The sequence below is a fragment of the Hemitrygon akajei genome, chromosome 31, assembly GCF_048418815.1.
Source record: "Hemitrygon akajei chromosome 31, sHemAka1.3, whole genome shotgun sequence".
NCBI lineage: Eukaryota > Metazoa > Chordata > Chondrichthyes > Myliobatiformes > Dasyatidae > Hemitrygon > Hemitrygon akajei.
The window spans coordinates 12,754,716-12,774,364 of NC_133154.1; the positions used below are offsets into that span (position 1 = coordinate 12,754,716).

Consider the following 19,649-nt stretch of genomic DNA (forward strand, 5'->3'; position numbering starts at 1 on the left):
ATTACTATGTTGACAAATTTCACGACATTTGTAGGTGATATTAAATCTGATTCTGATAAGTATTTTTGTTAGCAAAATTCTAGGTTTTATATTGTTAACTCCTCCAAGAGGAGCACAAGCTTGTGTTGGTTTGGAGGCTTGCGTGCCTCAATGACGCGGAGAGCTACGTTGGCTGGAGTCAGGACTTTGTGCTTTAGCTCTTGGTAGGGCCGCCCATGCCAAACAGGCCAAAGGGTATCGGCCAGACTGAGAGTGGCCCACCGGTCCTCCAGGCTCGGGGGTTCAAATCTAGGCCAGCAACCCTGAATGGTCAAACGAAATCGTTACGGAACCAGCGGTCTACATCTGAGCGCGACGGTGTTCCTGAATCTCCGCCCGGGACTTGGATGACTGACAGTGGTGAAAACCGAGGGGAAGCCCTGAACATTGCCAGCGATGGGGGATCTTCATTGCTGCCCCCAACGCCAGTGGCGTAATAGGCAGTAGAGACATTCTTATCTGATTTTAAATTATATATGGAACTTGAGTCTCTGTTTTGGGGGGATTATTAACCCAGGGTGCTCTGTTACCAGGTTACTCTACACCTCTCACCTGGTTTAGTAGTCGGATTAACCTGCAGCCCAGTCCGAATATCCATATCAGTGACCAAACCAATCCTCTCCCCCACCCCACCAGCCCACATGGGGAGATGTCCCCTATTTTGTGCAATAAGAAATTCAAAAGTCAGAGAGGCCTTGCAAATATTGAACAACCATTTATATTAAAAAAAAGGTTACCAAAATAAACCAGTGTCAGCCTTTCACGGTATGTAGATAATCTTAGCATAAATATAACAATTCATTCATAGTGATGAATAACTGGTTAAATAAATAATATCTGAGGCGATTGCTGAACTTTCAGAGCTGTGGTGCGTATCTATCTCATCACACGATCATTTCCACCGGGTCTGGTGAGTTGGGATTGATCTGTTCAGACTGCACGCAGGCACTGCCCGTCTTTGCCTGTGAAGAGCTGCGTTGTTCGAGGTGTCCGTCGTCCCTTCGCTGGTTACTGGTGGTGCTTTCTTTAAATGTGCAGTTCTCTTCTAGCTGGGGCTGAAACAGACATGGGGTTCAGAGTTGTGAAGATCGTAAAAGGTGGGACTCTAGTAAGTGCTCAGGTGTCCAACCTCGAATTCACAAAGTGCTGGCAGCCGCTCCACCCTCTGTCCCTTTCTTGCCCCAATGTGTCATTTCACTCTGCTCCTGATCCAAACGGCCCCCATTATCCTGTCTCATTCCCCTCTGTCTGTCCATCACCTGCGAACTCCCCCCACCTGTTCCGATCTTCACCTCACTCCACTACATCTTCGACCCATTGTCACTTTTACCTACCTGAGACCATCCCCGCCCTAGCTTCCCCGCTCACCTGCCAGCCCTTGTTCCACCCTTCCCTCCACCTGTTTGTTTACGCACTGGCTATCTGCTTCTCTCTCTCTCTCTCTCTCTCTCTCTCTCTCTCTCTCTCTCTCTCTCTCTCTCTCTCTCTCTCTCTCTCTCTCTCTCTCTCTCTCTCTCCCTCCCTCTCTCTCTCCCTCTCTCTCCCTCTCTCTCTCTCTCTCTCTCCTCTCTCTCTCTCTCTCTCTCTCTCTCTCTCTCTCTCTCTCTCTCTCTCTCTCTCTCTCTCTCTCTCTCTCTCTCTCTCTCTCTCTCTCTCTCTCTCGTCCCGATGAAGGGCTTCGAGCCAAAACATTGACTCTCCATTCCCCCTCAGAGGTGCTGCCCGACCCAGTGAGTTTCTCCGGCGTTTTGTCAAACCCCGATTTGACCCTAACCCAATCACGGAACAACTTACTAATGACCACTTAACCTCCCGGTCCGTCTTTGGACTGTGAGAAGAAACCGGAGCACCCGGGGAAACCACAGGGACTGAACTCTGAACTCCCAATGCCCCATAGCCGTAACTGTGACGCTCTAACCGCGACCCTACTGTGGCTTATGTGTCTCTTTATCAGTTCTGATGGTCTCCCACCTCCTCCACATTTCGCCTTACAACAGGAGACCCATTGCTATTCCATTCCTCTGCAGGCTAGTCTCCCTGACATCCCGCTAACACACCTCTGAGTCTCCCACCACAGCAGCCAATTAACCACCAACCCACGCGTCTTCAGGATCTACTTAGAACAGTACAATGCTGGACAGGGCATTTGGCCCGTGGTGTGTTGATCTTGATGTCAGTTTATACTGAATGCCCTCCTATCATACATAAGCCTCCAATCTCTTCATACTCATGACCACCTGAACACCCCTAAATCTCCACCAAACTGCCTGCTCCCACGGCCACCCTTGGTAACCTATTTCCAGACATCTACCAGTCTCTGCATGAAAAAAACTTGCCTTTAAACACCCCACCCCCTCAGCCTTAAAAGCTTATCCTCTGATATCTTCTTCCCCTCTGCCATCTGATTCCTATATGAACATTGAATGGACACTACCCCACTTCTTTAAATATATTATTTTTGTTTTTGCACAACTTTTAATCAATTCGATATACGTATACCGTACAGTAATTGATTTACTTATTATTATTCTATATCATGTATTGCATTGAACTGCTGCTGCTATGTTAACAAATTTTACGACACATGCTGGTGATAATAAACCTGATTCTGATTCTGATCTGCCATTTCTACCCTGGGGAAAAGATTCTAACTGCCTACTCCATCTTTGCCTCATAATCTTAAAAACCTCCATCAGGTCTCCCCTCGGCTTCTGAGGGAGAACAGCCCAAATTTTATTCAGTTAGAGATACAACACAGAACAGTCGCTCCCAGCCCCTTGAGCCCCGCTGCCAGCGACCCACTAATGCAACATGAGACTAATCACGGGGCAATTAACCTTTTAACCCTTGATGCTGTCGGGGATGGCGCCGGAGCAAGGTTTGATCAATGTGGATTGTGGATTTGGACTCTTAATTCAGGTTTATAACAGTTCTGGCTGCTTCTGTACCGTTACTATGTTTGGGTGATCTTTGAATCAAGATGGCCTACAGACAAGAAACACTGAGCTAAAATAAGCCTTTTGATTTTGATTTTCACATTCTGTGTTTCTTGATCTTTTGTTGTTGCCGTTTGCCCCTTTTTTTGCACGAGGTTTGGGAAGGGGGGGTTGATGTTTGATGTGGGATCCATGGTTCTTCATTGTTTCGTGGCTGTCTGTGGGGAAGATGAATCTCAGGGTTGTGTACTGCATACAGACTTTGATAATATAACACACAGTTTCTCCAACAGGAAGCCTCATGTACTGCCTCCTCGCTGGCAACACACAAACTCATTTTGGAATCGGGCTGAACTACAGAGGACAGGGAGGAGGTCTGGCCCTTGCACGCAGGCCCACCGGCGTGTGGACGCACCCCTGGTGCTCGTGAATCGGATCCCCTTGTGGGCAGGCTCGGGAGAGACGAAGGCTACGGGAGTAAACCCGGATGGCAAATCTGGAGTGGAGCCCCTGAGGAGGCTGGACGTCACTGAACATCCTGCAGCCAGGCTGGTGCCAAACGTACTGCTTCATAAGCTTTCCTTTGGGCTACACCATCGAGGCCAAGAGAGAGATCTTGACCAATGGGCATCTCAGGGTCTCCAGACCTTCCGCCCAGGCTTGTGATGATGATCGTCACCCATTGTCCTTTGCGACAGACGGGTGCCAACCAACCACTTTGGTGATAAATGTGCTGTGAATCTTTGAACCAGCACATCTTTGGACTGTGGGAGGAAACCAGAGTACCGGGAGGAAACCTACACGTTCTCGGAGACATGCAGAATACTTACAAGCGACGTTGGAATTGAACTCTGACGCCCCAAGTCATGCTAACCGCTACGCTACTGTGAATTGTCCAGCTTCTCCTTATAGGTCATATTTTCTAATCCAGACCGCATCGTGGTAAACATCTGCACCCTCTCCACAATCTGCACCCCCATCCTATAATTGAGTGTCGAGCACCGAACACAATACTCCGTGGCCTGAAGAACGTTTTCTGTAGCTGCAGCACAAATCCCTCGCTCCCGTACTTGACAGCTCTACCAACGAAGGCTAGCACGCCTTCTGCCGTCTTTACCGCCTTGTTCACTTGCACAGCCACGTGCAGTGAAAGGAAATCGGGAGCCCCAGTCGGAAACTGGTCACAAGAAGGACGTGCAAACTCCACACTGCCAGCACCCGAGGTGAGAATTGAACTGGTTGTTGGGGCCGCGAGACAGTAGTTTTACCAGCTGTGCCAAAGTACCTGCAGACAACATACCGCAGTCCCTAACCACTGGGAAAATCTGATTGGTATCCCTTCTGTAGGGCTTCTAAAATGCCACTTTGCTTTCAACACAGAAGAAAACTGGTTTAAAGAAAACATGTTTAAAAACATTAAACCTTAATATTGTTAAGATTGTTTTATAAAAATGTCTTAAAAACATGGGCTGGATGTTACAGAGCTTCCCTTCCCCATGATACTATGGAACTTCTCAGCTACATAGTCTAGATTTTATCTTGATTTTCCCTGCTTCTAGCAATGCCGAGTCCAAACCGTAAACCAGGAAACATTCAGTATTTCGTTTTATTTTTATCTTGCCAACACCGCCAACTTGTATTCCACTCGTGCCCTTGATGCCAATAAAATTACTAAGCGTTCTACAGGAGTGAAATAGAGAAAAAAAATCAACACAGAACTGACGCAGAAAGGAAACAGTTGGACAAGTGGCCAGGGGTTTGGATGAAACCAGATTTGTTGGGGCGTTTTAAAGACGGAGAGGTTGAGAGGCAGGAAGCTTCAAGCTCGAACTCTAGACTGACCTGTGGAGATCGAGGGATTAGAACTGGAAAAGCAGGTAGGTTCTAATGGGTGAAAGGTTTGGACCCATGGAGATCTGAAGTCACTGGAATCTTAAATCCAAGAGTTTGATAGACCAAACTAGAGGAGTAACAGATGAAAGGGGCTTGGTGGCAGTGTGAGGGTGGACAATAGCATTTTGGATGAGTTTCTGAAGAAAAGTGTGTTTCCAGCCAATCACATCTGAACAGATCAAGCCTTCACTAGGCACTGTACTGAAAAGACTGAAGGGTTATCGAGAGATACACCTCAGAAACAGGCTACTCAGCCCATTAAATCTTTGCTGACTATCAATACATTCAGACTCATCCTATAGATACTCTGTTTTATTGTTCTCCAAGCATTTTCATCAACCTTCTCTCCAGATTCTACCATTCACCCACACACTAGGGGCAATTTTCAGTGGCCCACTAGCCTACCAACCGCACCAAACTTCAGGACGGGGTAGGAAACGGGAGCTCCCAGGGGAAATGCGTGGCTATGGGGCAGCGGATGCAAATCGCACCCAGACGGCGCCCGGGATCGGAATCGAACCAGGTTCTCTGAAGCTGTGAGTCAGAGGCTCTGCTAGCTGCGGTGTGCATCTCGGTCATGCAGTGGGTCGGAGGTCAGAGGTGGAATGCCTAGACTGGGCAAAGGATGAAGACAGTGTGTGGGGAATGGAGAATTCAGCAGGAAGCAAAGAGAAAGGTTTAATCAGAAGAGGTACATCTACTCATCCATTACTACTAGAAATCCAGAGGAAATAGAATAGGGCGAACCGGTTTAGGTACATGTTCTGAGATACAGTGAGGAACTTTGGAACTTTGTTCTGCATACCATCCATACATAAGGCAGTTGAAGGGAAACAAAACCAGAATAGAGAAAATAATGTTACAGAGAAGGTGCAGAAGTAGATTGTGAGGTCAAGAGTCTATCTTATAGTATGAGAGGGCCTCCCAGAGGTCTTAAAACAGCGGGATAGAAGTTGTCCTTGAGCCTGCTGGGTCTGTGCTTTCAGGCTTTTGTGTCCTCTTCCCAGTGGGAGGGGGAGAAGAAAGAATATCCAGGGTAGCTGGCCTGCTTTGCCAAGGCCGTGAGAAGGTGCAGGCGGAGCCCATGGTTTCTGTGATGCGCTGAGCTGGGCTTACGGCTCTCTGCGGTTTCTCCCGGTCGCGGGCAGAGCCGTTCCAAGCCATGGATAGGATGCTCTCTGTGGCGCATCAGTAAAAGCTGGGGAGGGTCTTGGACAGAGAGGTGAATATGGGAGATGGATTGGGCTGGAGCGATGGATGTCAGCAGTGCGGGTGTAGAAATTGAGGTGCTTTCAAGCACTGGAGCTGGAGGACCCAAACTTCCCTAAAACCATAAGACATAGCAGAATTAGGCTGTTCGGCCCATCGAGTCTGCTCTGCCATTCCTTCGTGACTAACTTATCATTCTTCTCAGCCCCGTTCCCCTGCCTTCTCCTAATAACCTTTGAAGCCCTTACTAATCAAGACCTTATCAATCTCTGCTTTAAACATACCCAACGACTTGGCCACCACAGCCGTCTGTGGCAATGATTTCCACAGATTCACAACCCTCTGGCTAAAGAAATTCCTCCTCATCTCTGTTCTAAAGGGACATCCTTGTATTCTGAGGTGTACTCTTTGGTCCTAGACTCCCCCACTCTCTCCACATGCACCCTGTCTGTGCCTGTTAATAAGACTGATTAACCAGACTGCTGTTTGGACCATTTTTATATAGTGCACAATCAGACCATCAAATAAGCGCCAATGCAGTTCTCCACTTCCCAGCGGAAAGGAGAGGCATGGCCTGCCACTCACCATGCTGTACAGGGTGCTGTTGGTGTGCGAGCACAGATAGCGGGCACTCTTCCTTCCTTTAATCACGATCCCGGTGTTGGTGAACTGAATGTCCATCAGAGCTGCAAGGAACGGGGAGCGTTAGTAACGTTCTCGGTCACGCGGACTTCAAACGGAGGTGCAGAGCAGGGGTCGGCCATCTGGCCCATCGAGCCTGCTCCGCCATTCGATAAGATCATGGCTGATCTGACCATGGACTCATCTCCACCTACCTGCCTTTTCCCCATAATCCCCCTACTATGCAAAAATCTACCCAACCTTGTCTTATATATATTTACTGAGGCAGCCTCCACTGCTTCATTGGGCAGAGAATTCCACAGTGTCACCACTCTCTGAGAAAAGCAGTTCATCCTCATCTTCATCTTAAATCTACTCCCCCAAATCTTGAGGCTTTGTTCCCCAGTTCTAGTAACTATGATGTCTATAGTAATCGTCACAGTGAGGGGCAAAGAGCTGGGGGGAAGTTGCTTCTGTGTCCCTCATGCAATGTTGGCACATGGCCTAGTGGGCAAGGCATCAGACTAGTAACCTGAAGGTCACTGGTTCGAGCCTCAGCTGAGGCAGCGTGTTTGTGTCCTTGAGCAAGGCACTTAACCACACATTGCTTTGCGACGACACCGGTGCTGAGCTGCATGGGTCCTAGTGCCCTTCCCTTGGACAACATCGGTGGTGTGGAGAGGGGAAGGCCTGCAGCTTGGGCAACTGCCGGTCTCCCATACAAACCCTGCCCAGGCCTGCGCCCTGGAAACTCCAGGCGCAGATCCATGGTCTCTCGAGACCGACAGATGCCACCACCACCACTCTTCCAGCCAAAGTACTGAGATGAGTCAGTACCACAAGGGGATCTCAGTGGAAATTTCCCAACGCGGTATAGGCGGCTCATAAATCTATTGTTGTGGACACAGCTCAGCGCATCAGGGAAACCAGCCTCCCCTCTATGGACTCTTTCTATCCTTCTTGCTGCCTCAGTAAAGCAGCCCGTTCACTCTGGATGTTCCCGTTTCTCCCCTCTTCCATCAGGCAGAAGATAAGAAAGCCTGAAAGCACATACCACCAGGGTCAAGGACAGCTGTCATCAGACTCTTGAATGGGCCTCTCGTACGAATGGAAAGTCTCTTGATCTCACAGTCTATCTTGTTACGATCTTGTACTTTCTCTGTAGCTGTTACACTAAGCTTTTCACTGTATCTCAGTACACATGACAATAACAAACCAATGCCAATAATTAGTTAGAGTTTAAACAAGTTCCGTGTTTTGGTAGATTTATTTAATGTTTCTTTCTGTCAAAGAGAAATGAAAAGATGCAATGTTTCCAACCCCAATCCTAATGTTGCACAGTAAGAGGGACTTTCCATGGCTTCAGGGTGTCCCAGGGTGCCAGTGTATTCAGTCCAAATCATCTACCTGAGCCAGTCCCGTTTCCCCACAATTGGCCCATATCCCACCAAACATTCCTTATCCACAAACCTGTCCATGTGTCTTTTAAAGGTTGCAGCCCTACCTGCTTCTACCACTTTCTTTTGGCAGTTCATTCCACCACCCTCAGTGTGCCAAACTTTCCCTAAGGTCCCCTTTTGCCTTTCACATCAAATTTATACCCTTTAGTTTCAGATTCCCCTATCTTGGGAAACAGACTGAGCACCTATACCTCCCATGCTGTTTTATACCTCTGCAAAGTACCTTCAGCCTCCTTCATTCCCAGCTTTTCAGCTTCTCCTTATAGCTCAGGTATTTCCGTGTGAATTTATTTACACCCTTTTCAGTTGAACAACATCCTTCTACAGGGGCACAATTGAGAGCATCCTGACTGGCTGCATCACTGCCCGGCATGGGAACTGTACCTCCCTCAATTGCAGGACTCTGCAGAGAGTGGTGCGGACAGCCCAGTGCATCTGTAGATGTGAACTTCCCACTATTCAGGACACTTACAAAGACAGGTAAGGGCCCGAAGGATCATTGGGGACCCGAGTCACCCCAACCACAAACTGTTCCAGCTGCTACCATCCGGGAAACGGTACCCGCAACATAAAAGCCAGGACCAACAGGCTCTGGGACAGCTTCTTCCACCAGGCCATCAGGCTGATTAATTCATGCTGACACAGCTGTATTTCTCTGTTATATTGACTATCCTTTTGTATATACTATTTATTACAAATTGTACATTCAGACGGAGATGTTAACGTAAAAACTTTTACTACTCATGTATATGAAGGATGTAGGTAATAAATTTAATTAACTCATTCATTCATTCCACAAGCAAGGCGACCAGATTAACTGACCAACCTACACGCCTTTGGGGGCAGAATGGTAGCCTACCAGTTACCATAATGCTATTACAGTGCCAACTCTAAGACTAGGGTTCAAATCCGCCACTGTCTGTAAAGGGTTCGTACATTCTCCCCATGACCACTCCAGATGCCCCATTTCCCTCCGGCATTCCAAAATGTACAGGTTAGTGATCTGCGGGCATGCTATTTTGGCACCGGAAGCCTGGTGATGCTCGCGAACTGCCCGCGGCACATTCTGGAAGCAAAAGACACATTTCATATCGACGTGCATGCGACGCACAAAGCCAGTCTCTCTCTTTGGGATGTGGGACGAAAGCCCCAGGCAGCTGAGGAGGTCAGGGCTGAACCGGGCTGGTTGGAGCCGCCGGTTGTGATACAACCGACAGGCTGCCTATTGAAAGCTTGCTCACTATCAGTCGCGTCATCAGACCCTAGAGTGAACCACGGCCTCCCGGATGCACCCGGCGCAGCGCCTCACCGACCGAACCTTCACACGCCAAGCAACTTGTTGGGGTTGCAGCAGGGTGACGAGAGGGTGTACAGGAGCGAGATATGCCAGCTAGTGGGGTGGTGCCACAGCAACAACCTGGCACTCAACGTCAGGAAGACGAAAGAGCTGATTGTGGACTTCAGGAAGGGTAAGACGAAGGAACACACACCAATCCTCACAGAGGGATCAGAAGTGGAGAGAGTGAGCAGCTTCAAGTTCCTGGGTGTCAAGATCTCTGAGGATCTAACCTGCTCCCAACATATCGATGCAGTTGTAAAGAAGGCAAGACAGTGGCTGTACGTCATTAGGAGTTTGAAGAGATTTGGTTTGTCAACAGATACACTGAAAAACTTCTATAGATGTACCTTGGAGAGCATTCTGACAGGCTGCATCACTGTCCGGTATGGAGGGGCTACTGCACAGGACCGAAAGAAGCTGCGGAGGGTTGTAAATCTAGTCCCAGCTCCATCTTGGGTACTAGCCGACAAAGTACCCAGGACATCTTCAAGGAGCGGTGTCTCAGAAAGGCAGCGTCCATTATTAAGGACCTCCAGCACCCAGGGCATGCCCTTTTCTCACTGTTACCATCAGGTAGGAGGTACAGAAGCCTGAAGGCACACACTCCTAAATGGACATTGAACCCTTGGACCCTACCTCACTTTTTTTAATATACAGTTTTTCTGTCTTTTGCACAATTTTTAATCTATTATTCAATCTACATATATGGTTATTTATTTATTTTTTCTTCCAGGTTATGTATTGCATTGAACTGCTGCTGCGAAGTTAAGAAATTTCACGACACGTGCCGGTGATAATAGGCCTGACTCTGTGGTAAGGGCTAAGAGAGTGCCCAGATCGTGTGTGCAGTCACCCCAGGCAAGAAAGGGCTTTGCGCAGCGGGGCACAGGAGTCATTTGGCGTACAGGTTAAGGATGTGAAGGGTTAGTTTACTGGTCAAAAGCTGCTTCTACCATGCCGATCATGAACTGGCCCTTTGAAGGACGCAGCAGCTGTTTCCCATTGGTTGCCTGATATGCCACCTCACCGGTGCCTCGGGGGCTTTCTTTCGTCTCCGGGCGCTCGCCTTCACACTGAGTTCTGCAGACCCAGGAGGGCGCACGCTCACACTTAGCTAAGTACCTGTTTGTTGAAGGTTTAATTTGGGGAGATTTAATGAGGTACCTGTTGAGTTTGAAGTGTTACTGAATGTTTAGTGTCGCAGTCTTTGTAACTTCGGGTGACTTTAAGGTTGGGTTAAATGTTTTACTGTTTCTCTGTAAGTAAATGGTTAATGTGTTTACTCGTCACCACTGCCTTCTGTCTCACTTACCAAACCCGTGAGTCTGCTTCCCCGTGACAGTAACAAAGCACACGCACAGCATCTAGGGGGCAATTGTTTTACCAACTTTAGCTTGCAGTTTCTGTTAACTTTTAACATCTGTATTGTGAACGGTGATTGACCTTGCAAGCAGGGATCTAAGCATGTGCAGTTTACCAAACGGTCAAGATCCCTAACTTCTAGTCAATTTCACTATGGAAATCTGAATTGCCAGTCTCTGAAACGTATCAGGATTGACTGTGGTTCGGTGCCAAGGATAAAACTCAGGGTAATATCAGAACAGACAAGATATTAGCAACCAGCTACTAGTGCAGTCATGAGCAATTAACAATTAGCAGAACGGTCACATGCGCAAACGCCAAATGTGAAATGATGGACGGACTTCAATAATTATTAACCGAACACTGAGAGCAAGAAAGACCATTTAACAGACCTCGTGCAGGGTCAGTTAGGGTTTCACACCTGAGGAGTTTTGTTGAGAAGCTTTGGAAACAAAATGTTGTTTCTGTGTTCAGACTTCAGAGCCGTGTGGCGACAGGGGCCATGCTGATCTCTTTGTGCACGAGCAAATAAAGTGTGTTTGAGGAGCGGGTGTAAGCCTTCAGAGTCCATTTAATCGGTGATGGCACACTGAGGGCAGAACCTTGAAGGTTAGGAGGTGACCTCATGGAAGATCTCCTTGGATTGTGGAGAAAGGGAGGTTGTTCCCCCTGGCGTGGGTAACTAGACCCAGGTGTTACTGCTTCAAAGTAATGGATTGGCCATGATGGGAAATTCCTTACCCAAGAGCCAATTCAGGACTGAAATCCGTAGATTTTTTCTGGATATCAAGGCAATTCTGGGATATGGGTCAGTGGGAGAAAGTGGTGATGAGGTAAAATGTTAGTCACAAACTTAATGAGGCTGGATGGTTCTACTTCCACTTCTGAATTTTTTTTATGTGTTTTTGTTAACCAGGGATGATGGTAGAGCCAGATACATTAGGGATATTTAAGAGACTCTTGGGAGTTTGGAGAAATTTAGGAGTCGGACGTTTGACACATCTTTTAAATTTGAGCAAACTTGGTGACCTTTTAGTCAATATTTTTATATGATCTAATTCTTTTTACTTTTTCAGTTAATTTTTTTTCTTCTCTGCGAAGTTTTAGATTTGACAGAAGGATTTTTTCCTTTTTTTAAATTGTATCCTCAAAATAGACTCCCCGGTCGCCTTTTTTTTTTCGTTTTAGGTTAGTTTAGTGGGTTTTTTTCTCTAATAACAGAAATGTTTGGGTCTTTTTTTCTATGAATTGTGAAGAGGAGATGTGGTTCTCTTTTTCTTTATATTAGCTTAATACTATGTATGATCTTGACAGTGTAGATTCCTTTCTTTGTACTATTATTGAAATAAGTATTTGAGAAAACTTCTCCTCTGACTTGTATTTATCCTTATTCTTTTAAATAAATAAAAAAAATTGAAATGATAATAAAATTTACTTTGGACTTTGGAATGGGTTGTAAAGTTGGCACACGGACAATCTCTCGACAACAAAAAACTGTAGTGTGGTGGAAAAGTTGAAAGGATCGTTCCCTTACTGTACTCATTCTGATGCTCCGACTTGCTGACTTGCCCGTCGTCGTTGATCTGTACGTACGGGATGGCGTGCCGGCGTTGGTGGTGCCCCTGCCCCAGTCTGGGGTTCGGGATGAGTCCTTGCATGTGATCATCCTGGTGGGAATGCTTGGCTGGTCTTGCCTCCATCGGACTCGTCGTGGACAAAGCCAGAATTAGCAGAAGGCCCAGAGGAGATGCGAAATGGGACATGGTAGGTGGTCGCACTTTCACCTGTAAAAACAAATAGGTTATTAACGCTGGGATTTTAATAGCCTCTGAATGCAGGGTCAGTAGAGCATAGTGTGAGGAAGGCGGCCAGTTGGTTTAAGTCCAAACCAGCCACCTGTTGAGATCTTTACCATGCTTCATCTCCAAGCTTGTTGGCCCTCATGTAATGGCGCCTCCTGGTCATCCTGGTGAAGGGTCTCGGTCCAAAACATTGACTGTTTATTCCCCTCCATAGATGCTGCCTGACCAGCTGAGTTCCTCCAGCATTTTGTGTGTGTTGCTCAAGATTCGTAGCATATGCAGAAGCTATTGTGTCTCTGTGTTCATCCCTGTAATTCGTAAATGCACCGAGAGTTCCTGCTCCACCACTGAATATGTTCTTGGTGGGCAATAGATACATTGTGGGCCGAAGTGCCTGCTTCTGTACTGAAGACTCTATGGCACCTGTTCCTGCACTCAGCACCCTTGGGTGAAAAATCTTTCCTCAGTTGCCCTCTAATCCTTTACAAGTGACTAGTATCCAATGCCTGGTTACCGATCTGCTAAGTGAGATTGTTTCTCCTTATTCACCCTTTCTGCCTGATTTTCTATTAATTTAATTCTACAGTCTCTTTGTCAGAACTCGGAGGAGGGGTCCCGAATCTGAAACATTGACCCTGTTTCTCTTCTGACAGATGAGACCTGACCTGCTGAACTTTTCCAGCAGTCTTGTGTTCACTCCCCTCCGCCTCCTCTGATCCATAGCTCTGCTAACGCTTCCCCCGAACAGAGTTCTCTCTGGACAAAATTTCCGCCCTGTCCTGCAAAGTACAAGGCCCCGTCCGGTGCGCCTACTGTGGTGTGTGGTAAGAAGCCAAGCAAGAGCATCTGCTTTGTTAGGAATTTGAGATTTGCTACGTCACCAAAGATTCTTGCAAATTTCTACAGATGTACGAGGGGTGATTGATAAGTTTGTGGCCTACGGTAGAAGGAGTCAATTTTAGAAAACCTAGCACATTTATTTTTCAACATAGTCCCCTCCTACATTTACACACTTAGTCCAGCGGTCGTGGAGCATACAGATCCCTTCTTTGTAGAAGTGGTCCGTAGCAGGGGCGATTGATAAGTTCGTGGCCCAAGGTAGACGGAGATGAGTCATTAACTTCAAACTTTCTGTATTATCACTCAAAGAGCTGAACTGCACGTGCATGTAACGAGAGCATCTTGGTCCTCCAAGTGGTCCACAGCAGGGGTGATTGGTAAGTTTGTGGCCTAAGGTAGAAGGAGATGAGTTATACAGCTCTCGTTACATGCACATGCAGTTCAACTCTCTCAGTGAAAATGCAGAAAGTTTGAAGTTAATAACTCATCTCCTTCTACCTTAGGCCACAAATTTATCAATCCCCCCTTCTGTGGACCACTTCTGGAGGTCCAAGACGCCGACTTCTACAAAGAAGGGATCCGTATGCTCCACGACCGCTGGACTAAGTGTGCAAATGTAGGAGAAATAATTCTGCTAGGTTCTCTAAAATTGACTCCTACCTTAGGCCATGAACTTATCCATCACCCCTCGTATCTTAGAGAGCATTCTGGCTGCTATCATCAATGCCCGCTACGGAGGAGCCCCCACACAGGATCAAAGGAAACTGGAAAGGATTGCTGAATCAGCAAGCCCCACAACATCGAGGACATCTTCCAAAGGCAGTGCCTCTAGAAAGCGATGCCCTTCATTATGGACTCTCGCCATCCAGGACATGCCCACTTCTCAGTACCACCATCAGCAAGGAGGTGAAGACCCTCACTCAGCATTTTAGGAACAGCTTCTCCCTCTCTGCCATTAGATTTCTGTACAGTACATAAATTCAGAAGAACGAGGGGGGGGATCACATTGAAGGTTGAAAGGCCGAGATAGAATGGATGTGAAGAGGATGTTTCTTTTGGTAGGTGTGTCTAGGACCAGAGGGACAGCCTCAAAGTAGAGGGATGTCCATTTGGAATGGAAATGAGGAGGAATTTCTTCAGGCAGAGGGTGGTGAATTGGTGGAATCTGTCGCTACAGACTGCTGTGGAGGCCGGGTCACTGGGTGCCTTTAAGGTGGAGGGTTGATAAGTTCTTGATTAATCAGGGTGTGAAAGGTTACATTACATAAAATTCTAAAGGGATTGGACAGGCTAGATGCAGGAAGATTGTTTCCGATGTTGGGGAAGTCCAGAACGAGGGGTCACAGTTTAAGGATAAAGGGGAAGCCTTTTAGGACCGAGATGAGGAAAAACTTCTTCACACAGAGAGTGGTGAATCTGTGGAATTCTCCGCCACAGGAAACAGTTGAGGCAGGTTCATTGGCTATATTTAAGAGGAAGTTAGATATGGCCCTTGTGGCTAAAGCGATCAGGGGGTATGGAGAGAAAGCAGGTACAGGGTTCTGAGTTGGATGATCAGCCATGATCATACTGAATGGTGGTGCAGGCTCGAAGGGCCAAATGGCCTACTCCTGCACCTATTTTCTATGTTTCTATGTTTCTATGTTACGGGGAGAAGGCAGGAGAATGGCGTTGAGAGGGAAATGGATCAGCCATGATGAAATGGTGGAGCAGACTCGATGGGCTGAATGGCCTAATTTTCTCAATTATCTTATGAACCTGTGAATGCTGCCTCACTATTCCTTCTTCGTACTATTTATTTTCTTAGAGTAACTTCTCATGCCTTGCACTGTACTGCTGCCACAAAACCAGCACATTTCACGAGCTAGGGCAGTAGTAATAAGCCTGATACTGTTTCTGACAGCTGGTTTATCCCATTGTGTTACTTGTGCTCATATCCGATGCCCTACCAGACACAACTTGTGAGGCTGTGCTGTCGAAAGCACCCTGACTGGCTGCACGAGAGCAGAAAAAGATGCAGGGTGAACTCAGCCCAATACATCACAGGTACATTCTTCCCCACTTAAGGCAACATCCATCATTAAAGTTCATTACAGATCTTCACCATCTTCTCTCAAGCGCCGTTGGACGGGAGGTATAGAAGCCTGAGCTAAGCATCACCAGGTTCAAGAGCGTCTGATTCCCTTCAGCCATTCAGTTCTTGGACCAACCTGCACCACCCTCATCTCTACCTCAGTACGGCAATGTTATGACCCGCCTCGATCACTTCGCACCGAAATGGTAGTTGTCGCTGATCCTTGCGGCGCATCGGGGGGGTGGGGGGGCAACCGTGTCACTCCTTCACCATTTCCGTCTGTTCTTTTACAAGGCCAAGTTGCTAGCTCGACACTCAACCTCCCCAGCACAGGCGGAAAGCGCCAGACTCGAACCCAGGACCACTCAGCTTGAAGCGTGGTGCAGATGGCACCACGCTACCAGCCGGTGCACTCTAATTGTGTAAAAACTGTCTATAATTTATAATCAGTTTCTGTTTCTGTTGTGAATGCTGTTGATATGATGCGACATCGTGATGCTGCTGCAAGTCAGTTCTTAATTGCACCTGTGCGTACTTGTGCATGTGACAATAAATTCAACTTTAACTTTGTCTCTTTCAACTCCATAAACTGTGGCATTCAGGGCTTTGGGCACTCCAAGGTCATTCTTTCTTCTAGCCTTCTCAGTATTCTGCCTCGTCCCTGAATGGAAAACGAGCTTGAGGAATAGTGCCTCATCTCCTGTCTCCGTCCCAGCCCTTAGAACTCAATATTTCAATCCGTCAGTTTCAAATAACCAGCCTTTCCTGTTTGTGCCAAAGCAAGACATTACTGTTTTCGCGTCAACTCTCTGCGGCAGTTACTCAGTAACATTTGTTTTCTCTTTTTGCAATATTAAATTAATTTAACTTTATATATATATATATTTACTGTAATTTACAGGTTTTTATTATCATGTATTGCAATATACTTCTGCCACAAGCAACAAATTTCAGGACAATGCCAATAATATTACACCTGATTCTGATCTGACATTCTCCTTCCACGGGCGCTGACTGACCTGCTGGGTATTTCCAGCACCCTGTTACGTTTCAACTTCCAGCAACTGCTCTTTCGCCTCACACAGTTACACAATGCTGTCGTGAAGCCATTTCTCTCGAGCTCCCCTCTAATGCCACAGAGGGCAGGTTAACTGGATACTACTGAGAACATCGTGCCACCCAGCCAGCCTTCACCTGCACCCTAACGCAGTTACCCCCTCAGTCCCCTCAACCTCTGCAACTTAAAACACTTTCCCAGATCTGATAAATAGACCTGAAGCATTAACCCTGTTACTTTCTCCACAGATGCTACCTGACCAGCTGAGTATTTTTAAAGCTTTTAAAAATTAATCCATCATCTGCTCTTGGCAGTGTGGGAGCTGTTACAGCTTAAAGCACATCGCTAAGTCACTTGCTCCCTTTTACCACTGGTCAGTGGTTCCATGGTTCCAATTAATATCAGAGAATATACAGTATACAACCTGAAATTCTTACTCTTCACAGACAGAAGAAAAAATATATATTTCTAGTAAAGCAGTGATCATATATTGCCAAAGTATATATAAATACAGCGAGACTGCAAAAACCTTAGATGATACATTTAAAATAGACGTACAACGTAAATGATAGACTGACCAGAACTGTTAAACAGGGCGTTCTGTCTGTTGAAGCCGTCAATCTCGCCTGTCAAGGATCTGAAGCTAGTTGGGTAGTGGTGTGCTTTATATTCCATCCAGCCTGCAACACTCCCCATCAATAAAACATTATCTTATCTCCATCTTCCCACGCCACAATCTAAATTGATTTTGTAAGTGTGAATGGAACATGCACGATAAAGATAAACTAATAAATTCTTACAAATAAATTGATGAAATGAATGGGATTATTATACAAGTCCGGAGAAATATCCTAAAACTTAACCATGCTAGAACGTGAATTAGGTAGCGTCATGCAGATGATACAATACTATAAAGATATTGAATCAATGCAGTGGAATTACAGCTGATAAATTTGAGTTATTACACCACAAGGTTTTTGTTCTTGATTGAGATGTGACATTTTTCTGTGATATCTTCATATCCTCTTTTCAAAATCAGGTTTAATATCACCAGCATTATGTTTTAAAATTCACCAGCAGTACAATGAAATACATGATAAGCAAATGACGAGGAAACAAACTGAGTTACTTTAAGTGTATATATATATATATATATATGTTTATTAAACAGTTAAGTTAAAATAAGCAGAGCAAAAAAACCCCCAGAAATTTTAAAAAGTAGTGAGGTAGTGTTCACGGGTTTAATATTCATTTTGAAATCGGATGGCAGAGAGGAAGAAGCTGTCCCTGAATTGTTGAGTGTGTGTGCCTGTAGGCGTCTGTACCTCCTTCCCGATGGTAACACTGAGAAGGAGGCATGTCCTCAGTGGTGGGGGACCTTAATGATGGACGCTGCCTTCCTAAGACACCGCTCCTTGAAGATGTTTTGGATAATAAGGAGGCTGGTGCCCATGGTGGAGCTGACTAATTTTACAAGTTTCTGCAGCTTAATTCGATCTTGTTCAGTAGACCCCCTCTCCCCCCCCCCCCATTCCAGACACGGATGCAGCCAATCAGAATGCTCTCCACAGCACATTTGTAGAAGCTCTCGAGGGTTGTAGTCGACACATCAAATCTCTTCAAAGTCCGAATGAAATATATCCACTGTCCTGCCTTCTTTATAGCTGCATCAATATGTTGCGCCCAGGTTAGATCCTCAGAGATCTTGACACCCAGGAACTTGAAATTGTTCACTCTCTCTGCTCCTGGTCCCTCTATGAGGATTGGTTTGTGTTCCCTCGTCTTACCCTTCCTTAATTCCACAATCAGCTCTTTGGTCTTACTGTTAATACCACCAATACTTTATTATTTCCTGTCAGTCACCTTATGTACAGCCTAGTGTCACTTTATGGACATATATGCTCTTTATACACTATGCATAGAAGCTATCTTATGTATTTTTATTCAGAGTGTGTTTTTATCAGTGGTTCAATGGTTCAATTTAATGTCAGTGAATGTATTGAGTATACAGCCTGAAATCCTTACTCTTCACAGACATCCACAAAACAGATAGGAAAATAACTCAAAGAATGACAGAAAAACATTGGTACCTCAAATGCCCCCTCCCCCTCCCACACACAAGCAACAGCCAAGCACCAACACTCCCCCACTTGTTTATTATTATTGTTGTTGTTGTTGTTGTTGTTGTTGTATTCTTCATCTTCTGGGTTTTTTTGGACTGCATCAGATCCGGAGTAACAATTATTTTGTTCTCCTTACACTTGTGTACAGGAAATGACATTAAACAACCTTGAATTATGAATCTTTTAAATGCTGCTGTAAGCCACAGTTTACAAATGGCACCCCGACTTCATGTCACTTCAAAGTTCAAAGTAAGTTTGTTATCAAAGTGTGCGTGTCGCCACATACAACCCCGAAATTCATTTTCTTGCAGGCATTCACAGTAAATACAATGGAATCAATGAAAAGCTATATGTAAGGACAGACTAACAACCAATGTGCAAAATACAATGAATTGTGCCAATATGAAAAGAAAAGACAACATAATAATAATAATAATAATAATAATAAATAAAGAAGAAATAACAATTGAGAACATATGCTGTAGGGGCCTTGAAAGTGAGTCCGTAGGTTGTGGAAACAGTTCAGTGTCGGGGTGAGTGCAGTTAACCCCTCTGGTACAAGAGCCTGATAGTTGAGGGGTAATAACTGTTCCTGAACCTGGTGGTGTGGGACTTGATGGTTGAGGGGTAATAACTGTTCCTGAACCTGGTGGTGTGGGACCTGATGGTTGAGGGGTAATAACTGTTCCTGAACCTGGTGGTGTGGGACCTGATGGTTGAGGGGTAATAACTGCTCCTGAACCCGGTGGTGTGGGACCTGATGGTTGAGCGGTAATAACTGTTCCTGAACCTGGTGGTGTGGAACTTGATGGTTGAGGGGTAATAACTGTTCCGGAACCTGGTGGTGTGGGACCTGATGGTTGAGGGGTAATGACTGCTCCTGGACCTGGTGGT

The 19,649-nt window shown here is 46.1% G+C and overlaps 1 protein-coding gene across 1 annotated transcript in view; it reads right to left on the reverse strand.

Moving 5' to 3' along the window:
- Positions 1–743: 743 nt before the first annotated feature.
- Positions 744–19,649, reverse strand: part of LOC140719071 (uncharacterized) — a 98,419-nt gene continuing 79,513 nt past the window's right edge. The window contains exons 10-12 of the mRNA XM_073033447.1: positions 12,394–12,643; positions 6,663–6,763; positions 744–1,094 (exon numbers count right to left, since the gene is read on the reverse strand). Of these exons, the coding sequence (XP_072889548.1) occupies positions 924–1,094; positions 6,663–6,763; positions 12,394–12,643 (522 nt within the window). The 3' untranslated portion in view covers positions 744–923. The remainder of the gene's footprint in view (positions 1,095–6,662; positions 6,764–12,393; positions 12,644–19,649) is intronic.